Source organism: Camelus dromedarius, chromosome 1 (genome assembly GCF_036321535.1).
Source record: "Camelus dromedarius isolate mCamDro1 chromosome 1, mCamDro1.pat, whole genome shotgun sequence".
NCBI classification, from domain to species: Eukaryota; Metazoa; Chordata; class Mammalia; order Artiodactyla; family Camelidae; genus Camelus; species Camelus dromedarius.
This window is the reverse complement of record NC_087436.1, coordinates 69140736-69162797: the sequence shown is the minus strand read 5'-3', so window position 1 is coordinate 69162797 and position 22062 is coordinate 69140736. Positions and strand designations below refer to the sequence as shown.

Sequence of the window (22062 nt, the reverse complement as noted above, 5' to 3'; positions counted from 1 at the left end):
TACACGTGGAATCTAAAAAAAAGAAAAACAAAGACAAACTTACTTACAAAACAGAAACAGACTCACACAGAAAACAAACTATGGTTACCAGGGGGAAGGGATAAAGTAGGAGTTCAGATTTGCAGATACTAACTAATATATATAAAATAGATAAACAAGTTTATACTGTATAGCACAGGGAAATATATTTAATAACCTGTAGTAACTTATGGTGAAAAGGAATATAAAAACAAACATATGTATGTTCCTATATGACTGAAGTATTGTGCTGTATACCAGAAATTGACACAACACTGTAGACTGATTATACTTCAATAAAAATATACATAAAAAAAGAAAGTTAAATGACCTAGGTTAATTGCTAAAATATGCAAAAAAAAAAAAAAAAAAAAAGGCAAATGGGGCCCCTACAATCCCTAAACACAAAGCATTCTTTGATGCCCACTAATACATAAGAAAACAAACTTGCTTCCAGACAAGAAAGAAACACAACGGGTAAGTGTCAATCTTTACCAATTTATTTTATACAAAACAGTAGCAATGTAGAATACGGGAATTATCTTCCGCTGCCGCACACACAAGTTGTGAACATTCCAGGCCGATGTGTACAGTGTGGAGGGGAAGGCTAAAGCGATGGCATCAACCATGCTACTGAACATGGGAATTTATTTAAAAAGATTAAAAATTAGATAGCAATGTCTTCTTAATATTGCTCTCATCATTGAAGATGGAAGAAAAATAAAAAGTGACCTTTTTTAAGATTAAAAAAAAAAGGAAAGGGAGAAACCAAGAGGCTGCTACAACACTGCCATACAGTCAAACCATCATACTTCAATATTTGCATACCTGATAGCAGCATTATTTTTACTGAACCGTGTGCAACTACATTTAGAAACACATCAAAGCAAAATATCATGGCAGTCATCAGTAAGATCCAAAAGGAAGAAAACAAACAAAAATAACTCTAGGATGAACACACTATAAGTAGATAAACATTACGGAGAATGAATCAATATCTACATTCTTGGACTGTTCCATTCTGCCCCAGTAAGTGTCAACTCAAATTGTCAGCTGTGCATTTTTGGAGGATTTGAGTTTTTCCAGTTCTTATTATACTGCATGCTTGGAACAAAGAGGGTCATAATAAATCCTTCTACACAATGAACTTTAAGCAGACAGCTGAAAATAAATTTACTACTTGTAAACACACACAAAAAGAAAAATACAAGATTTTTTATCTTTAAACAATCAGTGCTTCCAAAAGCGCATTATCTTCTATAACGACCTCTCTCCCCTCGGTCTCTGTCCCGATCACATAATCGCTCTCTTTCTCTTTCTCTATCACGTCCTCTATCTCGCTCTCTGTCTCTTCTGTTATCTCTAGGACGGTCACGTTCTCGCTCCCGATCTCTTTCACGGGGTCTACTTCTCCGACCACTGACAACAGCTTGTGTTCGACGAAGGAAATCATCCACCCTCATATCATAATCATGCTAAAAAAGGTAAGAAATGGGTATGGTATGTCAAAATCAAATGGAATTTATGAGTCCCTTTATTATAATTGTCTGGTAGAGAGAAAGAATCTAGAGAAATATACTTATGCATTAATTCACAGAATGTAATTCTGACGCTGTTTAGAAAAAGGATTTTGATGTCTTACTCATTAGACACCTACAGCAGAGGATTATTCAAATCTCGTTAAAAATTACTTCATGTAGTTAGTTTTCTATTTAATTTCTCCATCCAATCCCTTTAATAAGATTTAGGCCAAAATAATCACCTAGTGGGGACCATCAACCACATGATCAAGACATGAATACATGTTGCCAATTACATTAAATGTCATCAATGTTTTTCTGCAACATGGTGAACCCTGTTTTTCCTCCTTTGATTCTACAAACTAAAACTAAGCCAACTCTGCCCTCTTAAGGTGAAATTAGGAATTTTTCCATTCTGGATTTTCTCTCAAACTAAATCACTGTTAATAACAAACAGTTCAGGCATTTCATAGAATTTTGAGAAAATACGTACTGCAGTAAGATTGTGGAGTCTACTCCACACAGAGCTAATAATCCACAAAAGGTAGAGGAGGACAGCGAAGGGTAAGGTTAAGCAACTGAGGTGCAAAGGTGCCATGCGGCTACTTCTAAGTCTGACACCTCCTCTGGGCTTTCTACTCTTAGTTCGCAGCTCAACTCTACTTACTGAACTTGGTCTCTTCAAAAGTCAGCTGGAATATACAGGATATAAGGTTCAACAATTCCACATTACCTTTCATATATAATAAATAAGTAAATATTACGTGAGCATGGAACATAAATACTAACCAAAAAGCAAGCACATAAATGTGCACGAAACAGAACTTGTTAAAAAAGACGAGTATATTTTGTAAAAGAATCTCAGGAAAACTTCCTATTGTGAAAATAATATGATCATTCACAAAAGGGATTTTTTTTAAACACAACCCAGTAATCTAGTTAACTAAGATTTCATCATACACAGGCTGTATATTTCTTTTTCTGTGACTGAAAAAAAAAAAACCCCACTAAAGTCTATTAGTCATTAATATTCACAGACTGTTTTACTGAATATTGAAAGTTCTAGTATGACTTTATTTTGAAGGATTAATATCTGTATAAGGATAACGAAATAAATGACAGACCAAAGTATCTCAATGACAGGCTAGGAAACTACTGCTCTGACGGGCCCTCTCAAATATGCAAGCCCTTCACCATCTGGGAAGATAAAAGGAGTTTATGTGGCCCAGCACAGAGTCAGAGAGTGTGTGTGCGCGTGTGCGTGCATAACATTTAAGAAACAAACTCGACCCAACTACTATGTTGAAGACCCAGAAATCTCAAACTGGAGACTGTCTTTCATTCATCCTACTTTGAAGTTACTGAAAAAAAGCTTTCATATCAACTATTGGAACCAAAATTTATTAAGAGACAATTACTTTTCTGCTGCATTGCTTCTTATCTGTTTGTCATTTGCTGTATCATCATAAGAATCAAGAGACAGAGAGGTGAAATAATTCATTTGATTACTAGCTTTAACAAAATATGGTAGAACCAGAAATAAATGACTAAATGAGATTAGAGTTTATCTATTAACTAAATATATACCATCTATCGTACGAAAATTGAGTCAGCCAGAATATATAGAGCTTAGAAATACCTATCTGTAATATTAATTACAGAGTTGTATTTAAAGATCCAAGCACAAAAAGAAAACATCCTAGTTTATGGTATCTTTAGGACACTACCTAGTTTGCTATATCACTAGGACATTACCTGAAAGTTGTATGTAGGAGTTGCCTCAACCTAAGTAGTTCATGCTTGATCAGTGAAAGAAATATAGTCTAGTTAAATGGGATTAGTCACTTTTAGTAAAAACAAACCGTGAACTGCTTCAAAGTCTGCAGTAAGCAGTAAGAATATGAAACATTCCACCACTCAACGTGCCCTGGTATACCCCACATTTAAATTTTCTACAGAATTATAAGTAGATCCCTCACATCTCTGCCTTCTTATGCACTTACTACTCGTTTATCTCTGTATCTGGCTTCATGTGGTACTGGGTGATGTCCTGAGTAAGGGGGATGAGCTTGAGGAGGTGGAGCATGGTGCTGATAGTAAGGATGGTGTGGAGGTTGTTCCATCCCAGGATAAGGAGTCTAAAAAAAGAAAACTTCCATGAGCATCTACCAAACACCCTTGTAAACAAACCATTTTTAGAATTCCCCTATCCAAACCACCCATCCCAAACAATTTAATCTGTACTAGCCTTCCACTTTGATGGTATTAGGATTGTTCACAATATTGTATTTGCTTATTGAAAACACATGTGCAATAAACTATCCAATTGGATACATATCTTGTAAGATTTAACATGCTTATACTTTTTAACATATTATTTAAATTCTAATAGACATAGCAAGCCGTTACTACACATTGATTACTATGAACCAGGCACTATCCTAAGCACTTCACACATCTCATTTAATTCTCACAGCAACCCTACCAGATAGGTACTATTACATAATCATAGTTTACAAAAGGGGAAACTGAGGCACCAAAATGGTCAAGTAATTTGCTTAAGATCACATTGCTATTAAAGGAGTGGAAGTTAGACACAGCATTAAGCACTCTGGCTCTGGAATCAGTCATCCTAACCATTGTACACAAATCTATTTAAAAAAAAAAAAATCCAGGAGCTAATAAACTTTTAAATGCCATTATAAAATGAGTAAGAACAAATCAAAGGTGCTTCTCCCCCTAGTTAGCGTCAACATAATAAATACTTTGTTTATTTTAATTTCATAGAATCTAAAGGAAAGAAATTAATAATTCATCTATCTGTATACAATACCTTAAGTGAAACAAAAGTCAGATGTAAAGGTCACATTAAAGGCAGCACTTAAAATAAAAAAAAGTTTAAAAAGAAAGAAACAGTAAGAACTACTTCCAAGTTTTTTATTTCTGAGGAATTGATGCTTCAGCTATCCTCAGTATCTCAAAATATACTCTAAAAAGCATATCCAGTTTTCTTAAATAAAGGAAAAAAAGTTTAGAAACAAGGTTTAATTAACCTTATCTTAAACAGAAAATTTACTGAATATTAGAGTCAGGCACTAGGCTATAAATTTTACATGTATTTTGCAAATTAAGCTTCCTATGAGGCTGACATTATTCCATTAAATTTTAAGACATACAAGGATAGGCATAACGTCCAATTTATTCACCAATGCATACCCAGAGAAAGCACAGTGCCTTGCAAAGAGTGGATACTAAACATTAAGTTTGATGAGCCAAAGAATAAATAGATGCTCACTGAGTTTTACAGGTAAGGAAAACTAAGGAAAAAAAAAAAGTATTATGAAACTTGTCCAGGTCAGATTTGTGAAGAGAAGGTGTTTGAACCTAAAGTTTGCACTACCTACCACTACAATAATAAATCATAAGACTTGTCAGTTAAGCCTGTACTATTAATACAAATCAAATCATTCATGAGTCTTGAGTTTTAAAAACAGCATGCAGTTATTTGTCCTCAAAGATACGTATTTTAAGTCTCTTAATGGGTAACTGTAATAATCAAACTGCAAACGAAGTAAAATAACTTGCAAAAATAGAATACAAACCATTCCTTGCCAAGGTGGTGGTGGTCCCATGTTATGAAATTCCCTCACATAATCATTGTAGGACTAAAATGAAAGATGATAATGTCAATAAGTAAATAAAAAACCCAGAACTACAAAATAAATCAGATCCTGATTTTACATACATTAAATATAAAAAATGAAATGCTTACCCCATTTAAAAACACATCTCGGCGAACTCCTGAAAATCGTCTGTTGGGAATAAGATTTGTGAAACTAAATTCAGGTAATTCATAAACTAGTTCCAAGAATGTAATTCAAAACTAAGCAAGAGTGAACCCAACCTACCTGTCTACTTCCTGGTATCGTGGATCCTTTAAATACCCTGTTCAAACATCAAGCATTTTAGTATATCAAATTTATACTTTTTATTATGGCATTATAATTAAACCTTCCTTACCACTCATTTCAATTCCTCCCATGAAATATAGTGATGCTATTAAATGATGCTATTACATATCATTCCATTTTCAGATTTTCTTCTCAGATTACATGATAATTTAGGAAGTAACTAAGTAACTTACTGATATCACAGAATTATAAACTGCTAGAGAGGTTTTCATATGGATCTTCTAAATCCACACCCCAATTCTTGCTAGACAGAAATTTCTTCATGCTGCACCATAATAAAGGTAAGGGAAGAGGAATTATCTTGAGGACACTGTAATAGGACTTTCTTAAAACAAATGTTTACCTTCCACCTTGAGTATACAGAAGCCTTTCTGAATCAATCATAGATAGTTTTAAAAAATGCAAACTTAAGGGAAGAAAAGCAAAATTACAAAAGTTGCAAAAATGAAGATATATACACTTTAAATGAAAGAACCATGGTGATAAGAGAAATATTCGCCCCCTCCCATATCTCCTTCTAATAAGGACTCAGGAAATTAAAATGTAAAAAAATCTGAGTGGCCAAGTTATGGGAGTAAAATTAATTTTACTCTCTGGAATATTCCATTTTAGAGAAGAATGAGGCTTATCAAGCCACTTGTGATGGAATAGTGCTGTAGTGCTCACGAACACCAATTTCCAAACTGCTGAATTTTTATAATTGGATCACTGACAATTTTAAATAATACAGTTTGCCTTTTATGATTCTAGTAAGGGAAAGACTGAGAAGCTGCTTTTAGATTACAAACCAAGTACTTCCTACTCCTCTCTATAAACATGGAAGTCAGATACTTGTATTTAAAAAAAAAATTTCAGTTTCTAATTAAAGCTATATACCACATGAAATACTAAGTACCAGAGAATAAAAAGCCTAACAGTGTTAAGATCATTGCTTTCCCTAACTACATTTAATCTTAAAATACATACGCAGTTTCCATTTGTGCAATAATTATAAACTGGCAATTTCAGGTAATTAACAGACTATGATAATGAGTCACACTGGAATAGATTAAACAAATTTAAAGTAGAGGAAGAATTATTAAGAACTATTAATAAATTCCTAAGGTTTAAGTAGTCACATCCTAAGTTTTCTCACTTTTAAAAACTATAGGCCCATGACAGAAGTTTTTGTGTTGTTGTTGCTGTTATTGTTTTTAATAATTTCAAGTCATCAGGATTATAAAATATTAACCTGGTCTCTGATGAAACTCAGGGGCATAGTCAATCCTTGGTTTCTTTCTGCTGTTATGAATATCATAATCTTCTGGTCGACGCCTACACAAATTAGACACATTAGAAATTAAACCAAAAACTGCTGGGAGAACAAACAGCAAGCAAGAGTTTCTGACAAAAATAAGTACAAAGAATAGCTTATTACTTCCTTTAAAATAACACCCTAATTTCTGGTGAGCAAATATCTTAAAATTTCTAAATTTTAATTCCTCAAATTAATTACTATATACCAATCCTTAGATGTATTGCTGGAAACAAGATATTCTCTGTAATCCTCATGCTGTGATGAGACGCTTGCAAAGAGTAATCTGCTCAAAATATGTAAATCATATTTTAGTAATCAAAACAAAAGTAAATGAGCTGCCCTCAAACTAATGTTAATATCCAGTTTAGCAATCAAAACACTTTCTCAGAGTCTCCATTCAAGTAAAAAGAGAGGGAGAAAAACTCTCTCATCATTACACAATAACTAACTACAAAATCTATATATTTAAACTTATTAGTGTCATGTTAGGCTAAGTCTGAAGAATTAGGACTTCTTTAATATTTTTCTTCTACTTTGCACAAAATTATACTTTTCACATGATCATACAGAAAATTTGACACTTATTAAAAGTGACTTTACAGGTAAGTTTTGAAAATCTTAATACTTCAAAAAACTAATTTCTAAAGTTAATAACATTTAAGAATTAAGGGAATTTTATTTCCAGAGACAATGCCTTAAAAAATAATACTGGCAAGTAATGGGCCAGAGTTTAACAGAGTTTATACAACAAGTTCAAACTTTACTCTCTGCAGAGGGCTGCTCTTCACTATCTGCCATAAATCTTAATGGTTAACGTAAATACATCATTAAATACACCTCATTTTACTTAGCTTTTAATAAAGAGCTACACAAAAGAAACAAAAATCCAAGTTTTTAAGGTAATAAATATCTTTCTACCCTTAATATCAAAAACTCTGTAATAACCTGACATCACTAGTTTTCCAGTTATTTCTCTGAGTATCAACTGCTTTCATTAACTTTTGCAACACAAATTCAAACTGCTAAGTTGCAATAAACCCAAGCCCCCCAACAGAATAAAAACAGTTGCATCTACAATAAATAAGACTAAGAAAATAAAAACTGGTTTAAAAAATAAACATACCGCTTTCTTGTAGTTTGGGAAGTGCATTTACGACCGGAATAAAACATGATAGTAACAGTTCATAAAGTAGTCCAACTACTGACTTTAAGCTGTAAGCCACATACAAATATGGAGGCCCTGGCAGGCTTGAGAGAAGGTGTAGTGGTGTAATAAGTATGGTTTACAGTCCATTGCAAAACTGAGGTAAACTTCACTTGTATGTACTGTATTGCACTGGAACTCTCTTAGCTTAAAACTTCAAGAGACATCTTGGTGTTCAGTCCTTCTAGGCCAAAAATAAGGGGGCTCTGCCAGGTTCCTCCTACCTAATTGACAGTGTCCTTCTTAAGCTCAAAGAAATAGGGACGCTTGTTGGATTATCTGTACCTACCACAGGATGTTTCCATCAAAAGGAAACTTAACCAAAGGTTTCATCCCATCATCAACCATACATCCAACAGTCTTTAGCAGAGTATTTTAGATTTAGCTGTATGCAAATCTATACAGGGGAAGGTGTTGGGTAGAAGGGCTTAAATCAGTCCTTTGCAAAAACTTCTCCAATTCTGTAACAAGTTAAACCCCCTTTTCCTGGAAAATGCTGTTTAGTTCATAAAGTAGTGATCAATAACCATGGCGATCCTCTAAAAACACTTTTAAGTCCACAGGTACTGCCAGCATCTGGAAAAGTTGTAAACAGACACAGCAACAGCCCTTCTTTTTGGTTTGTTGCCGGGTCTCCCAGGGCCACTTGATCCCCTTTGGAAAGAACCTATGGTTTTCAGAAGCTCAGCAAGATGTGTGAATTCACTGGGTACATGTTAGACAATATTTGACAATGGGGTTAACACATCACGGTGGTAAAATCTGAAATAGTCCCAATAATGCTCCTCTTGAACATCAAAATAATTTAAAATATTTTATCCTCTAAACGAGGCGGCATCTTCTGAAAAAATATTAGTGATCCTTTATAAAAGTCCCATATCTGATAAGGTTATCCAGAGACACACCTGAAAGAAAAGGCTTTTTACAAAATATTACAATTTTTGCAAATAAAGACTTTCTCCTCTTCCTCCTTCCTAGCCTGTTCTTAGCAAAAAAGGCCTACCTCATTTCAGTGGTATACATCGTATAATGAGATTATCATCTAAACTGGTTATCATGCTTTAGCAAATAATTTTTTCTGCATTAGGAAAGATCCCCATTTTCCTCTTGAAAAATGACTGAGACCAAGGTGAGACCATGTGAAATCCTCAATGAAGCCACAAACTAGTCCATGCAGCTTGATTTGAGGATTTTCTCTTTCTTCTTTACCGCAGGACAAACTTTTGACGAATCAAATTCCTCCATCATGTTATTCTGACACATGTGCCTATTATCAGTCCAAAGAACGTTTCTAACCTTCCCACATCCCGGACTGGTTCTCGACGGGATGGACGTCCTCTTGATCGGGGCTGAGAATGCATTCTTCTCTTGTGACGCATTTTATGAATGACCTGATACAAGTCAATACTTTCATCAGGGGGAAATAGAAGACAAAGCTGGGTTCCACATTCAAGTTCAATTTCCTAAAATAGGAAAGTAGTAATTTACAAGATGAAAAAAAGAGGAGACACTTTCAATAGACTTGCTGTATTTTCCTCATGTACAAGAAAAACAGACTGACTTGAAGGCTTCCTTCCTGAGGTTGATGATTGTATGAGATTCCGATAAACTTCCGTGAAAGGTTTTAAAAAGCCTTTCAAAAGTGTTTCATGTATTTATATAAAGGTAAAAAACTAAAAGTGTAAAATCTCCAAAGTTAACTATACAAAAAACTCTGTGACAATCACCCTCTGCAACAAAGGAGTATTTCTTTGTGCAGAATACTTAAGAATCAGGACAAAGTCATCCATCTTAACAGTGGGGGAAAAACATTTACGTTGGTGTGTGTCAACAACTTTCGTAATTACGAAGAGCTAAATGCACTGAAATACATTAACTACAAAGGCAGACTAACCTATGGGCTTTTTAAAATTAAGTTTTATTTTCAATTACCAACATTTCATTTATAAGCAATGAAAACCTGGTTCAAAAATATATGTAGAAACATAAGGGTCACAGGTCTGGATTTATTTTAATTTCATTTGTAGACTCGAAAATCTGAGTACATATACTTATCATCTTTTCATAAAGCTTCCTTCTATTCAGAAAACTTCAGCAAAGATGTTAAATGGCATTTCTGAAATGTATTATACAAAATGCAGAATCTATTAAAACCGTAATAAATATAATGAAAAACCATTTGAAATAATGTCAATTTTCTTCAAAAAAAAATTTCCTTCAATTGTATTAATTAAAGTATCACATAAAGCTACCTATCTTTCAATATTAATGGAAGTTTTATTAATCAGTCATAATCACAGTGATCACAAACTCCAAATAAGAGTATCTTCCCTTAATCTTTCCCAAGTTCTTTCAAAAATGGTTTTTAAATGTCCCTCAATAAAGATCTCTAAAAGGGTTGATTAAATATGTGTTTTTTTTAAAGAATCAACTAAAACAACAAACCTGTCCATCGCGTCCAATCTTTACTGGCTTATGTTCATTCCAAGGGTTAGTGAGATGAGCCGACTTAGTGAAGGGTAGTTCACGCCTAAAAATACAGTGTTATCAATTATATTCTTTTGCAGAATCCTTTAAAGGCCTTACAGTACTTTCACAGTGAATTCCTATGTTAATCACAATTTAAATGTGACTAAAATTTAAGACTGGTAGAACTTATTTCCCAGAAAGGGAACCACCTTCAGAGATGCATTCTTTCCACATTCTCTCCAGTGTTTAAAAAAAACAAATGGAACAAAACAGATCTAAATAATATGCTTAAGAACATGAGCTTGGAAACCAAGACAGTTTGGGGTTTAAATCCCAACTCTCTTTCAACTTCTCCGAACCTGAGTTTCTTCATCTTATAAACCAGGATATCACTATTGTCTTCATACTTGTTTTTAGTAGTTTGAAATGAAATATCAAATGTTTAGCGTATTTCTTGCTTCTCTGTACTAAAAGAAACTGTATTTTTTTAATAACTGATCAACAAAGAGATAACCCTTAAACCAGGCAGTTAACACCAAATGAAAATAAGTGTTCCCTATTCTTAGTTCAGGACTGCTTTCCCAGATTCAAGCATCCTCCCCTTTTGATAACACAATACTCCCCACCACACATGGAATGGCTCTTGACAATACAAATGTTTATAGTTATAAATACATATATTTGCATGTATTAATTATGTCCTCCACTTATACTATAGCACTATACCTATTTACCTTAAAAAAAAAAACAACAAAAAACAAAAAAACCCTAGCTCTAAGCTCTCTGAGCAATAGGGGAAAATGGTCTCTCCAAGTTAAAAAAAGTATCCTGTATTTTTATAGTTCTTTATCAACCTAGCATAATACTGAACACAAATATGACATTGTAATAAGTACTTGTTAGTTGTCAAAAAACAATCAGAAATTAACAACGTTCAGTAAGATATCATCTAATTGTGCATAAAACAAGCATTGTCAAATTAAGTAAATGCTTTAAAGAACTATTTATTATAACTATAATACAAATGAAATTTTTCAAAGGACATACAAAGATGAATAAGATAAAGAAGAGCCTGCATTCCTAACTTTTCTTCCACAGCTTTTATCAAAGAATAAACAAGCACACACAACTATTTTGTAAATGAATGAGTAGCATAGAGTATAGAATTTTGTTTTTAATGTGGATGTTCATATTTATTTTGGAAAGAAAAAAAAACCCAGAAATTGCATCCTGGAAAAGGTGGCATATGGGATAAATCTGAAAGAAAAAGAGATTCAGGAAAAGCCATATGTAGGGAGGTTAAGGCAGGGTTACATTTGAAGCAATGAAAAGGACTTGAGCAAAGACGTAACAGAGAAGACAAAATACAAGCAGGTAACCTGGTCCAGTAAACAAATGCTATATAACCATTTATTCTAACCTTACATGAATTTTCTTCAAGATGAGTATTACATGCTCAAATTTTATACCACTGTTTTAAACCTCAGAAACATTTTGACATTTATAGGAAAAGAGAAGTACATCTAAAATTAATGTTAACAAGGGGGCATGATCTGTAGTGGTGATGTGAAGATATGGAAGAAGTGGGCCGTGAGTGATGGAAATGCCCACTAGGTACTACTACAAGGCTTGGATTCTTCATCTAACACATATCTTACCTCACACATCAAGAGTAGTTCAAGAATATATATACACATAGGTATGTATATATATAACAATCACTTTGCTGTACACCTGAAATTAATGCTGTAAATTGACTACATGTCAACAAAAAAATAAGAATTAAAATAAATTAAAAAAGCATATATACATACATAAAATATACATATACACACACAAACATTCCCTGCCCTGCCCCCTTTTCAGGGAGGTTGGGAGAAAGAGACTATCATTAAGCTAGAGCAAGTCCATACCAAAGCCTAGAATATCTAGAGGCAGATCTATAGTTTAAAACTTTGTATTTCGTTTAATACTTTCTTAGATTTTTCTTCTAAACTGCCAGTTAAAAAACAGTTTTAGGAAAGGAATACATAATCTACAACTAACCAAAGTGCAGGAAGGTTACAAATTATTATTGCACAGAGTTATCACTGTTATTTAAATATTAGCAATAGAATACCCTAGGTCCAAAATAAAGGCATATGTCAAGCCGGCTGAGTCACCTGGGGTTAAGAGTCTTTGGTGGCACTGGTTCTAACGAGATTCTATAGATATCTGCCTACTGTTTTGACAAATTAGTTAATCCCAGCCAGAATATCACAGAGAACTATGAGGTCTTAGGCAAAACAGGGCTCAGATTAAGAATAAGAGAAATTGCACATCTGTGATTACAATTAGAGAACAGGCATCCTAACAGTTAGCTTTTGAGCAGACATGTAATGAAGAAGCCTACAGATGACTATCTTTACTGTGAGTACTTTAGATAACATGGGAGTAATTCTTTAACTTAGCAAGCTTAGTAAATGGGGCAAATTTAACAAAAGAACATGAAACTGTACAGAGGCTCTGTGTACTGGATAGTGATTTGGTCATTAAAGTCAAAATAAAAGAGAAATCCTGAAAGAAGAGAAATGGGTTATTTGGAATGGCCATGAAAAGGGTGAGTATAAAATATAGTAATAGTCAGCAGATTTAATTCTAGTCGAATGACATTTTATAGATTACAGCCTTATTTTGATCTAACTCCCAGTGACAAGTCACTTTTTATGCCTCCCCTCCTATCTGCTACCACGTACCATCTGGTCTTAAACTTCAGTGTGCCTACAGGTTTCAGGTGGGTCTCAGGAGTCTGCATTTTAACAATCAGATACTACTGATGCAAGTGATCCAGGGACCACACCTAAAAACTTAAGGCTAGTTATTATTAAATCCACAAGGTGCTTAAATGAAAGTCTAATAACTATCATATCTGAAAAGAAAAAATACTAATAGCAGTATTACTGATAGCAAAGATCTTAGGGTTTATATTTATTGAAGTTTAATCCTTTTAACTCCGAGTCAAATGCAATTCTAATTCATACAGAGAACTTGAGAGTTCAAGTGATTTACCCAAGGCAATATCAAAGTAGTAAGTATCACATGCCCCCTCAGAACTCTTAAGTACTGTAAAATTACTCTTGAACAAAAATAATATTAAAGCTTTTTAAATTTAAGAATATTCTTTCCAGCTAAACCTAAAACTTACTTGAAAACAGTTTAAAAAAAAAAAGTCACTACCCAAAATCTTGAACAAAATGTTAGTAGAATGGACTATTTAGGTTTGTACCTCTTCTGTTGCTATATATATATATATCTAATGAGTTAGTATAATAGCCAGTAAGTCAATGAAGAACATGAAGACAATAATCTGTGAATAAATTAAACTTATCTTCTAAAATTAAGAAACAAATTTCCTTACCAATAGTTAAAAAATGAAGGTTAATAAAACAAGTAACATTCAAAATAAAATTTGCAACCAGTGATCTAAAATTGGTAATTATTTTTCTATTACTAAGAAAACATCATCTCCAAATATTTATTAGTGACACAATGCTTCTAGTCATAAAACTATAGACTTAACCTCTATTTTGGTATTTATAGTTATCCAGCCAATCAATCAGTCAATCAGTAAAAGTGTCTATCTCTGCTAAGAAATAATTGGCACCTTGTCTTCCCTATAAACTGCCATCAGATTTTTAAATTTTATAATTTTGATTATGATCTAATTTTAATTGAATTATAACTAATTTCTAAAGAACTATAATTTTGTATTTATAAACCCTGGGTACAATGGAGTATGGGGATATCATCTATTGTCTCACCACCCTAACAATGCATTCCAACATTACAATTATGTATTCTTTCATCTATTTTATCTTTCCGTTTATTACATGGACAATTATTTTTGCATATTACATTTAAGTGACAAACCATAATTTACTTAACCAATTTCCTATACGGGAGAATTCAGACTGCTTCTATTTTTCCCCTATAGAAAGTAATGATGGGACGAATAATGGTGATACACTTATGGCATAAGCTTTTTGGTTAATTATCAACCTAATACCACTGTATCACTGCCCATGTATTTTCTTAGTTCCTCACTGTCCCACAGTAAAGGTTTAACTCCTTAGGCTGGTCCACATTACCATTCATCTTTGTCTTTTGTTCTTCTCCTTACTATACAGTTCATTAAAAAGGTGTCTCCTTATCCCACCCACATACCCCACTCCCACCCCCGATCTCCCACACCATGGTTTCTGATTCCTTGGCTCTTCTTTGTGCTAGTCTACCTTCCTGAATATGAATAGCATTTTTCCCTTTTACCCAATTCCTCCATCCTCATAAAAATCCATGTAAGCCAATTTATGACACAGAAAAAAACCCATATGGTCCCTTTCAGGTAATTCTTATTTGACTAAAATTAATTTTACAGGTAATAGATTTGTGTATGTCATACAAAGTTCACTTAAATAATTAGCTTTTTCTGTTGTTGAAATAACTTTCTAGACCCAAGATGGAGCCAATCCTATCCCAGGTGTCACATCAGCAAACTGAAACTTGTAAAATTTTCATGTCCCTATAAACAAACACTCCACTTAATCAGAAATGCAGTATATCCAGTCAGCCAATTCCCAAATGCCAAGCCAACTCTGGGCTTTCTCATTCCAAACATGATTGACTATGTGGCTCCATCCAATCAGATGTTTCGTTATTCGTCTCTTCCTTGTTTTCTTTACTATTGATCCTAGAAAAGCTTTCTGCCATCTGCCCTATTTTGCAGTTCTCCAAAAGAGACTGTCCATTTCCTGAAGTGTCAAGTTTGTTTGTATCACCTAAATTGACTTCTTTAATCATTTTTTTTTAAACGATAATACAGGGGGAGGGTGTAGCTCAGTGACAGAGTACATGTTTAGCATGCACAAGATCCTGGGTTCAATCCCCAGAATCTCTATTAGTATCTATTAAAAAAATAAAAAATAAAACAACGTACAATCAATCAGTTAAGGACAAAAAAACAGTGGCAAATAACTCGGTGTTTGAAATAAGTCTATTTTTCTAACAAACATTTAAATCAAATACTCCAGTTTCAAAAGATAACAATGCCAGCTAACATGATTTAACTTCCTTTAAAAACACTACTTGTTCACAACTAAATTAGTCACCTCCAAAATGTTATTAGCCAAATCAAAGAGTGATTGTTTTCCCACTCCACAGTAATACGATATGTTAAATCACTGAACATATATATATATATATGCCAAATAACATTCTAAGCAATTGTCGTAACAAATTTACTGCTGAATTACTAATGCTGAGGACAACTTAAATACATAAAACTCTTGACTACATAAACCTTTGCCCTTTGCATCCTATATAGATTATAAAGGTGGTGAACAAGACAAGCAAAGCATATTAATGTTATTTTTTAGATTGTTAAATAAATTTTACAGGTCCCAATCACCCTAGGAATGAGACCAAACAAAAAGAGAGAATAATCAGAATAGTAAGTTAAAACATGTAACTGTGAAGTTTTAACATTATTCTCAACTAGCAGTCCATTCAAAACAAGGACAACTTTACACACTGAAATGTATAACTTACCTGCAAATCCAGTCAATTTTGAACACACCTCCCAGCATTTTAGCACTCATTCCTGCTGGAAGCACCCAATGTATAGGAGATCCTCCATGATGTGACTCTGAAGAAAGTCTTGCAAAGCCTAAGGGAATAAATCACAACATAATATATAGATGCAAATATAATTAATGTTTTTAAAATCCAACTTATTTTTATTCTTACCTTGAAATTTTCCACTCTCTCTCACAGAAAATATTAAGATAACACTCCTTGCAGATCTGAATGCAAGATTTAATTTCTTCTCATTTACCGGCAGTGTAGACCACACACCCTATATGCAAACATCACAGACCGAAATCAGTGCAGATCATTTACGTTTCCAATTATATTTGCAGAAGATCAAAGCTACCAATACTGTGGTACATTAAATTTAAGTAAATTATAATGAATTACCAGCTGTCAAAATAATGGAATAACCTATTAAAAACTCAGAAAAAATATGGAGAAAATTACCAACCTTAACCAAATCACTAAAACAACTAGTAAACCACACTGGGCAGGGGGGTGAGCAAATCATATGGCGTAGAATTTCATGTAATAAAAACAATCACCTACAATTATTTTAATATCAGAACCATTTACTGTGGTAAAAGCATGTTGTTTGAAGGTGAATCACAATGTGTACATTTTTCTTCTTAAAAAACTATGCCTAACGAAATAATTATCATTATATTAGTAAATCCATAAGTGAAGGATTTCTGTCAAGTTACTAGCATTTCTTTTTTCCTATTTAAGTTCAAATTTTCACGTATCAATAGTTTGAAGAGGCCTGTGTTTTATGTAGAGTTGGAACATAATTATTAATTTCCAGAGCATTCAATTCTTTGTTCATTAAAGATTAAGAGATAGAATGGTAAAAGAAGCCAGAAGCTCTAATTCAGTTTAGCCCATTGATACAAACTAGATCTCATTCACACTAAGTGATTAATTACTTCTGCCTAAATCTACTAGTTAAAGAACAGAATAAACTTCCACTAGAGAGTTATCTGATGTATTATTCCTTCCATCTGTAAAATTTAATGGGTAATCCTCAACTTAAGTTAGAAATATAGGATTATTAAGTGACAAAAATATGGTTAAAAAATATTTAACTTTAGTTTTAACTTTCTCAGAGTCATTAGAAACTATTAAACAAAAAATAGTGACCTTACTTTTAAAAGTAAAAGAAACTCTCTGTTAAAGAATGATTTTTTTTCAAGAAAAATCTCAAGGCATAGAACAGCATCAATATAAAACAAAAACTGGCTAACTAAAGAAACTTTAAAAAGTATTAGTATAATAAATTAGCAACCGAATACAAAAACTCAAAAATTGAAAGAAACACATCTTTTGCAGTACAATGTATAATTATATCCATTCTTCAAATACTGAATACATTTACTCCTAAACTTTTAAAAGATTTAAAAACTTAAATTACTACTATGTTGCCTCCAAAAGCAGACTGGGCTATGGATTATGGCAACTGGGCTATGGATCTTTAAAGCTTTCACAAAAATTACAGTATCTCATGCACTCAAGTGACACTCAAATCCAGCTCACATTTAAAAATTTCAAGATTAGGATAGTTTCAACAGAACTGATGCTAATACCTTAGCTTTGGCAAGGGACACATTCTCATGGTTGTTACTCTTTATGAGGAAAAATCTTGCATCCTGTAGGACATATTTGAGTTTACTGGTTTGATCTGAAAAAAAGAAATCCAAATTGATTAACCAGAGGCCATTATCAAACAGAGGGATGTAAACTGTACTAACTGAAATTATCCCTCTACAACCCAGCTGAACTTTCAAAATTCATAATCACCCATTCAACCTAGAAAGCTAAGCCACAACACATAATAAAGCAAAGCTAAGAGGACACATTAGCATTTTGCATGAAAGTAAACCTAATATAGTGATGCTCTGATATATCAGATTCAAATTTAAATACAAAAATGGCTATAAATTTTATAGATTTCTTTTATCAGATTAATCATTTAAAAACTGCTAACAGACCACTATGCTATTAAAAATATATATACCATCACTGTGTCCAAAAACTGTTAACGATATCCTAAAATGTTTGCTATTATTCTAAAAGATAAGCAGTAAGAAGTGAACATGGAGTTCTATGTAAGACTACATCGTTAATTTTTCTTCCCTTAATGTAATATATCAGAACATTACTACATTAAAACCAACTATTAATGGAGAACCAATAAGGCAAAATAATGACTTTACGCAGCATGCAATGAAAACAATTTCAAATTTAAATGATACCTTTTCGGACAGCACGAACGGAAGATGATAATTTCTCATGCTTCTTTTCTGAACCTGTATTTAGCCAAAGTACATTTGTTCAGATTGAGCTTTAATATAGAAATAAGACAAAATTTCTAAGTCTTGTCACATAAAGTTCTCATTCAAGACAAATTATTCTTTCTGGCGCACCCACACACACAAATACTTCTCAATGTGTACGAGTGTTTTGCTTTTTGGGTTGTTTGGATTTTTAAAAAAATATTTGAACAGTTTCTCACTCAGAAAACTAGTCACTGAATCATCATCTTCCAAGAAAAAAAAAAGTGAAATTCCACTTAAGCAATAACAGAACAGGATTAAAATAATAAGAAAAAGCTTAGTTTCCTCTAGAATTATTACACTGAACATGCCAGAAATCAATACTAATGAACATCAACAAGTTCACACTAAACTACAGCCTCCACACACTTTTTACAGCAGATTACATCAGAATTGGTCAGATATGGTCACAAGTAAAAGTAAACTGAGAATACCTGCATATGACTCCGATGCAGAGCTTCCACTCCTATCAAAAACAATAGGAGATATGCCTCTAGCTCTCTTCCTTTCCTTCTTTTTCTCATCTAAAAATGAATTCAAACAAGATTTTTTAAAACATTACAATACAGGTACAGGTAATCCAATAAGAATGTTTTTATTATGTGTCTGGATTTTGCATAAGCCCTAAGTATTAGTCATTACTAATCTCTCACACTTAAATTTTTTCAGGTTTTCCAATCAGAAGACACTGTTCAAAAACTAAGGACATTTTGTTATTTCTCCCTCCAATTTTAATCAAACAAAAACGCATGGCCATAATTAAGTACTTGTCCTATACCTAAAGGTGGTCTTGAATAAAGTTTTTCAAAAGGGGAAAAAAATTCTGCAAAGCAAACGCAACTTTTCTTTTAATTAAATTTACTGTGCTCCCTTCTATGCACCAGGTACCACTGTTTTAAGTCCTCTTTTTAAGATGTATTCTATCATTCTTCATCACAATTCCAACTGTGATTCTCCCTTAGATGTCTGATAAACCCCAGAACCCAAGCCTTTCAACTGTTTAAAAAAAGAAAAAAATTACACTACAGTAAACTAGTAATTCCCTTCTGGTTGTCACTGTTTTTGTACCTTCAATTCCATTCTTCTTAACCACTTCCTTTCTCAATTATTGTTTGTTTTCAAATTCAGTTTAAAATTTATCTCTAAAATCAATGATAGTCTATAGATATCTTAAAAAAAGCTGGGAATCTTCAGTAAATAGAAAAAGTTTGCATTACCCATCACATAAGAACCATTTCAGGCTTAATTTGGAATTTTATAAGCACATAAACAAGGGCCTAAACAGGAATTAGGCTCTCCTGTCTCTGTTTATTGGTATTTTAATTATACCACTATAAGCACCTTTACTTTTCAGCTAGAAGGAGGAATATGATAAGAGAAAATGCATATACTTATTTTTATAAAAATAAGTGAATGTTGAAAAAGAATAATCAATTCCACAGTTCTTAGGTGACAGAATCTAGTTTCTAACTTGAAAGTACAAGCCACGAGCTCTAGTCTTATTAAGAGAAAACAAAAAAATTTTACTACTATTCTAGGGGGATCCTATGTCTAAACTAGTTTAAAGATGGAAAACTCCAAGGAGATAAGTTCCTTTTATTTTAGTTTAAGTATCCTTCCCTTTGTAATGTATTATTAATTGCTTCTCCAAATACACAGTATTAAAAGCTTGTAAATAATACTGATTTTCCTAACTTAGGGCAGAAAAGAAGGGCTAAGCAACACATATCGGCACAATTGTAAAGCCAAGCCCATTTAAAGCTAGCAACCTTGGGGACATAACAATATTCAAATAACTAGCTGTAGGGAAAACCATTTATTTTCAGGCTTGTTGGCTTTGAATAATGATACCTGACTTTCAAGTTTTAAAATCTTTTCCCTCAGGGCAAACTATAAGACTTCAAGAGAATACACTGAAGCTTTTTAGTATAAAATGACTGAGAACTTCACCCAAACAGATGAGAAACAGGTTTTGTCAAATCCCAAATTTCTTTCTCATCCATGTCTGTTTTGTTCACTGACTACACATTCCTACATAGCGCCTGGCATACAGTAGGAACTGAATTCATTCAATCAATGAATATAACATGTACATGAAAGAAATGAGAAAAATAAAACTTTTAAAAATTTTTAATTATTTCTTCCAAAAATTCTAGCATTTTTTTATTTTTCCTCTATGAATATTTAGGAATATGAACTTTATAAATTGATCACAAAGGATAATACATTTCTTGTTGCTATTTAAAAATAATATGTTATGTTTCTAAGTACTAAAAGGATGTCTCACTAAGATCGAACAGGAAAAATGATAGAAGCAGAAGTTAAGATCTTGCCCAACTATTTTTATATAATGTTAAATACAGCATTATCATGAAAAAATCTCCAAGGATTTTTTCATCTTTTTTATATAACTTTTTTTGTATAAATCACTGCTCTTCCCTCTCCCAACAATTATTCTCAGGTCAAAAAAACAATGAAAGTCACCTAACAAACTTTTAACAACCTTTACTAAATCACTTTTGTAAGGACGGTACTGAAATTCTGAGAAAAAATAAGGTAGAATAAACTAGAATGTAGGAAATTCATGACAAAGAAACTAAACTGTGATCCCTTGTATTTAAAAATGGACATTTCCTAATCAAAGCATTCCAAATCCACCCCATTTTTCTTTCGCACATTATTATAAAGAGAAACTACTCCACGATAAAAATTAAAATGTCCTGCATACTGAATACAGTCTCTAAAACATGTTCCACATAAGAGCTCTTCAAAGGAAAAGCCATATATTTCCCTTTAATAAGGAAAGTAAGACTTCTAGGTATGTCTTTTAAAACAACAAATCTAACAGTTTTAGTATCAAGGTTTTGTAAAACTATTGCCTATCATTCAATCTGAAATATTTTATCCACAGATATATAAAGTATTAATCAGTACCTTGTGAAATATCAGCATCTAGGAACTTATTAAAAATACAGATTATTTCAGGTCCTATTCATATAATTCTACCTTATTTGACTTAAAACAAGATACATAAATTCTAAGAAATATTGTTCCTAACGTGGACATCAAAAAGAAGACTCCTAAAATAAACTCTTACAGGTGTTTCACATTCTCCACATAAATGAACATTCATTCATATTGCCAATGCAATTTTTGTTCTCTCTCCATTATCATAAATTATAAAATGTATATCCCATCAGTTTGCAAAAAGTATGACAGAATCAGAGTAAAATAAAAGTTTTCCACAAGTTTTTTTTTTAAATATCAAATGCAACTACTCATCCATTCAGTTTAACTCTAACCTCCTTCAAAAACCCATCTAAACTCCCAAACCTAGAACTCTACTGAGTACAAGGGTGGAAGCACTTCAGCTGCCAATTAGAAAATACTTGGCCATTTGCTCTATCATTTACACTATTATCAAGAATATGATTTACTAACAATGTATTACTAAGATAACAACATTCTATAATAATAAAATTGTAACTATCATATATATCTAAATAGGATTTTTCTAATGTTTAGTACATCTTGCCTATAAAGCAGACCTAGCTGTATCTTCACATAAGACAGCCATGAGAGTGTCATCATCACATAGTGGCCAGGGGTCTTTAAGTACCCTGAT

General features: G+C 32.8%; 1 protein-coding gene across 5 annotated transcripts in view; it reads right to left on the bottom strand.

The window, feature by feature from the left end:
• Positions 1 to 496: 496 nt before the first annotated feature.
• Positions 497 to 22062, bottom strand: part of YTHDC1 (YTH N6-methyladenosine RNA binding protein C1) — a 52423-nt gene continuing 30857 nt past the window's right edge. For 2 of the 5 annotated variants that reach the window (XM_064485108.1, XM_031469832.2), the window contains exons 5-17: positions 18872 to 18961; positions 18357 to 18410; positions 17688 to 17782; positions 16261 to 16369; positions 16063 to 16180; positions 10456 to 10540; positions 9307 to 9473; positions 6741 to 6823; positions 5447 to 5483; positions 5311 to 5374; positions 5141 to 5203; positions 3542 to 3676; positions 497 to 1493 (exon numbers count right to left, since the gene is read on the bottom strand). In XM_064485108.1, the coding sequence (XP_064341178.1) occupies positions 1269 to 1493; positions 3542 to 3676; positions 5141 to 5203; positions 5311 to 5374; positions 5447 to 5483; positions 6741 to 6823; positions 9307 to 9473; positions 10456 to 10540; positions 16063 to 16180; positions 16261 to 16369; positions 17688 to 17782; positions 18357 to 18410; positions 18872 to 18961 (1325 nt within the window). In that variant the 3' untranslated portion in view covers positions 497 to 1268. The remainder of the gene's footprint in view (positions 1494 to 3541; positions 3677 to 5140; positions 5204 to 5310; positions 5375 to 5446; positions 5484 to 6740; positions 6824 to 9306; positions 9474 to 10455; positions 10541 to 16062; positions 16181 to 16260; positions 16370 to 17687; positions 17783 to 18356; positions 18411 to 18871; positions 18962 to 22062) is intronic. The other 3 variants (XM_010994701.3, XM_031469847.2, XM_031469858.2) reach the window with 3 other exon arrangements.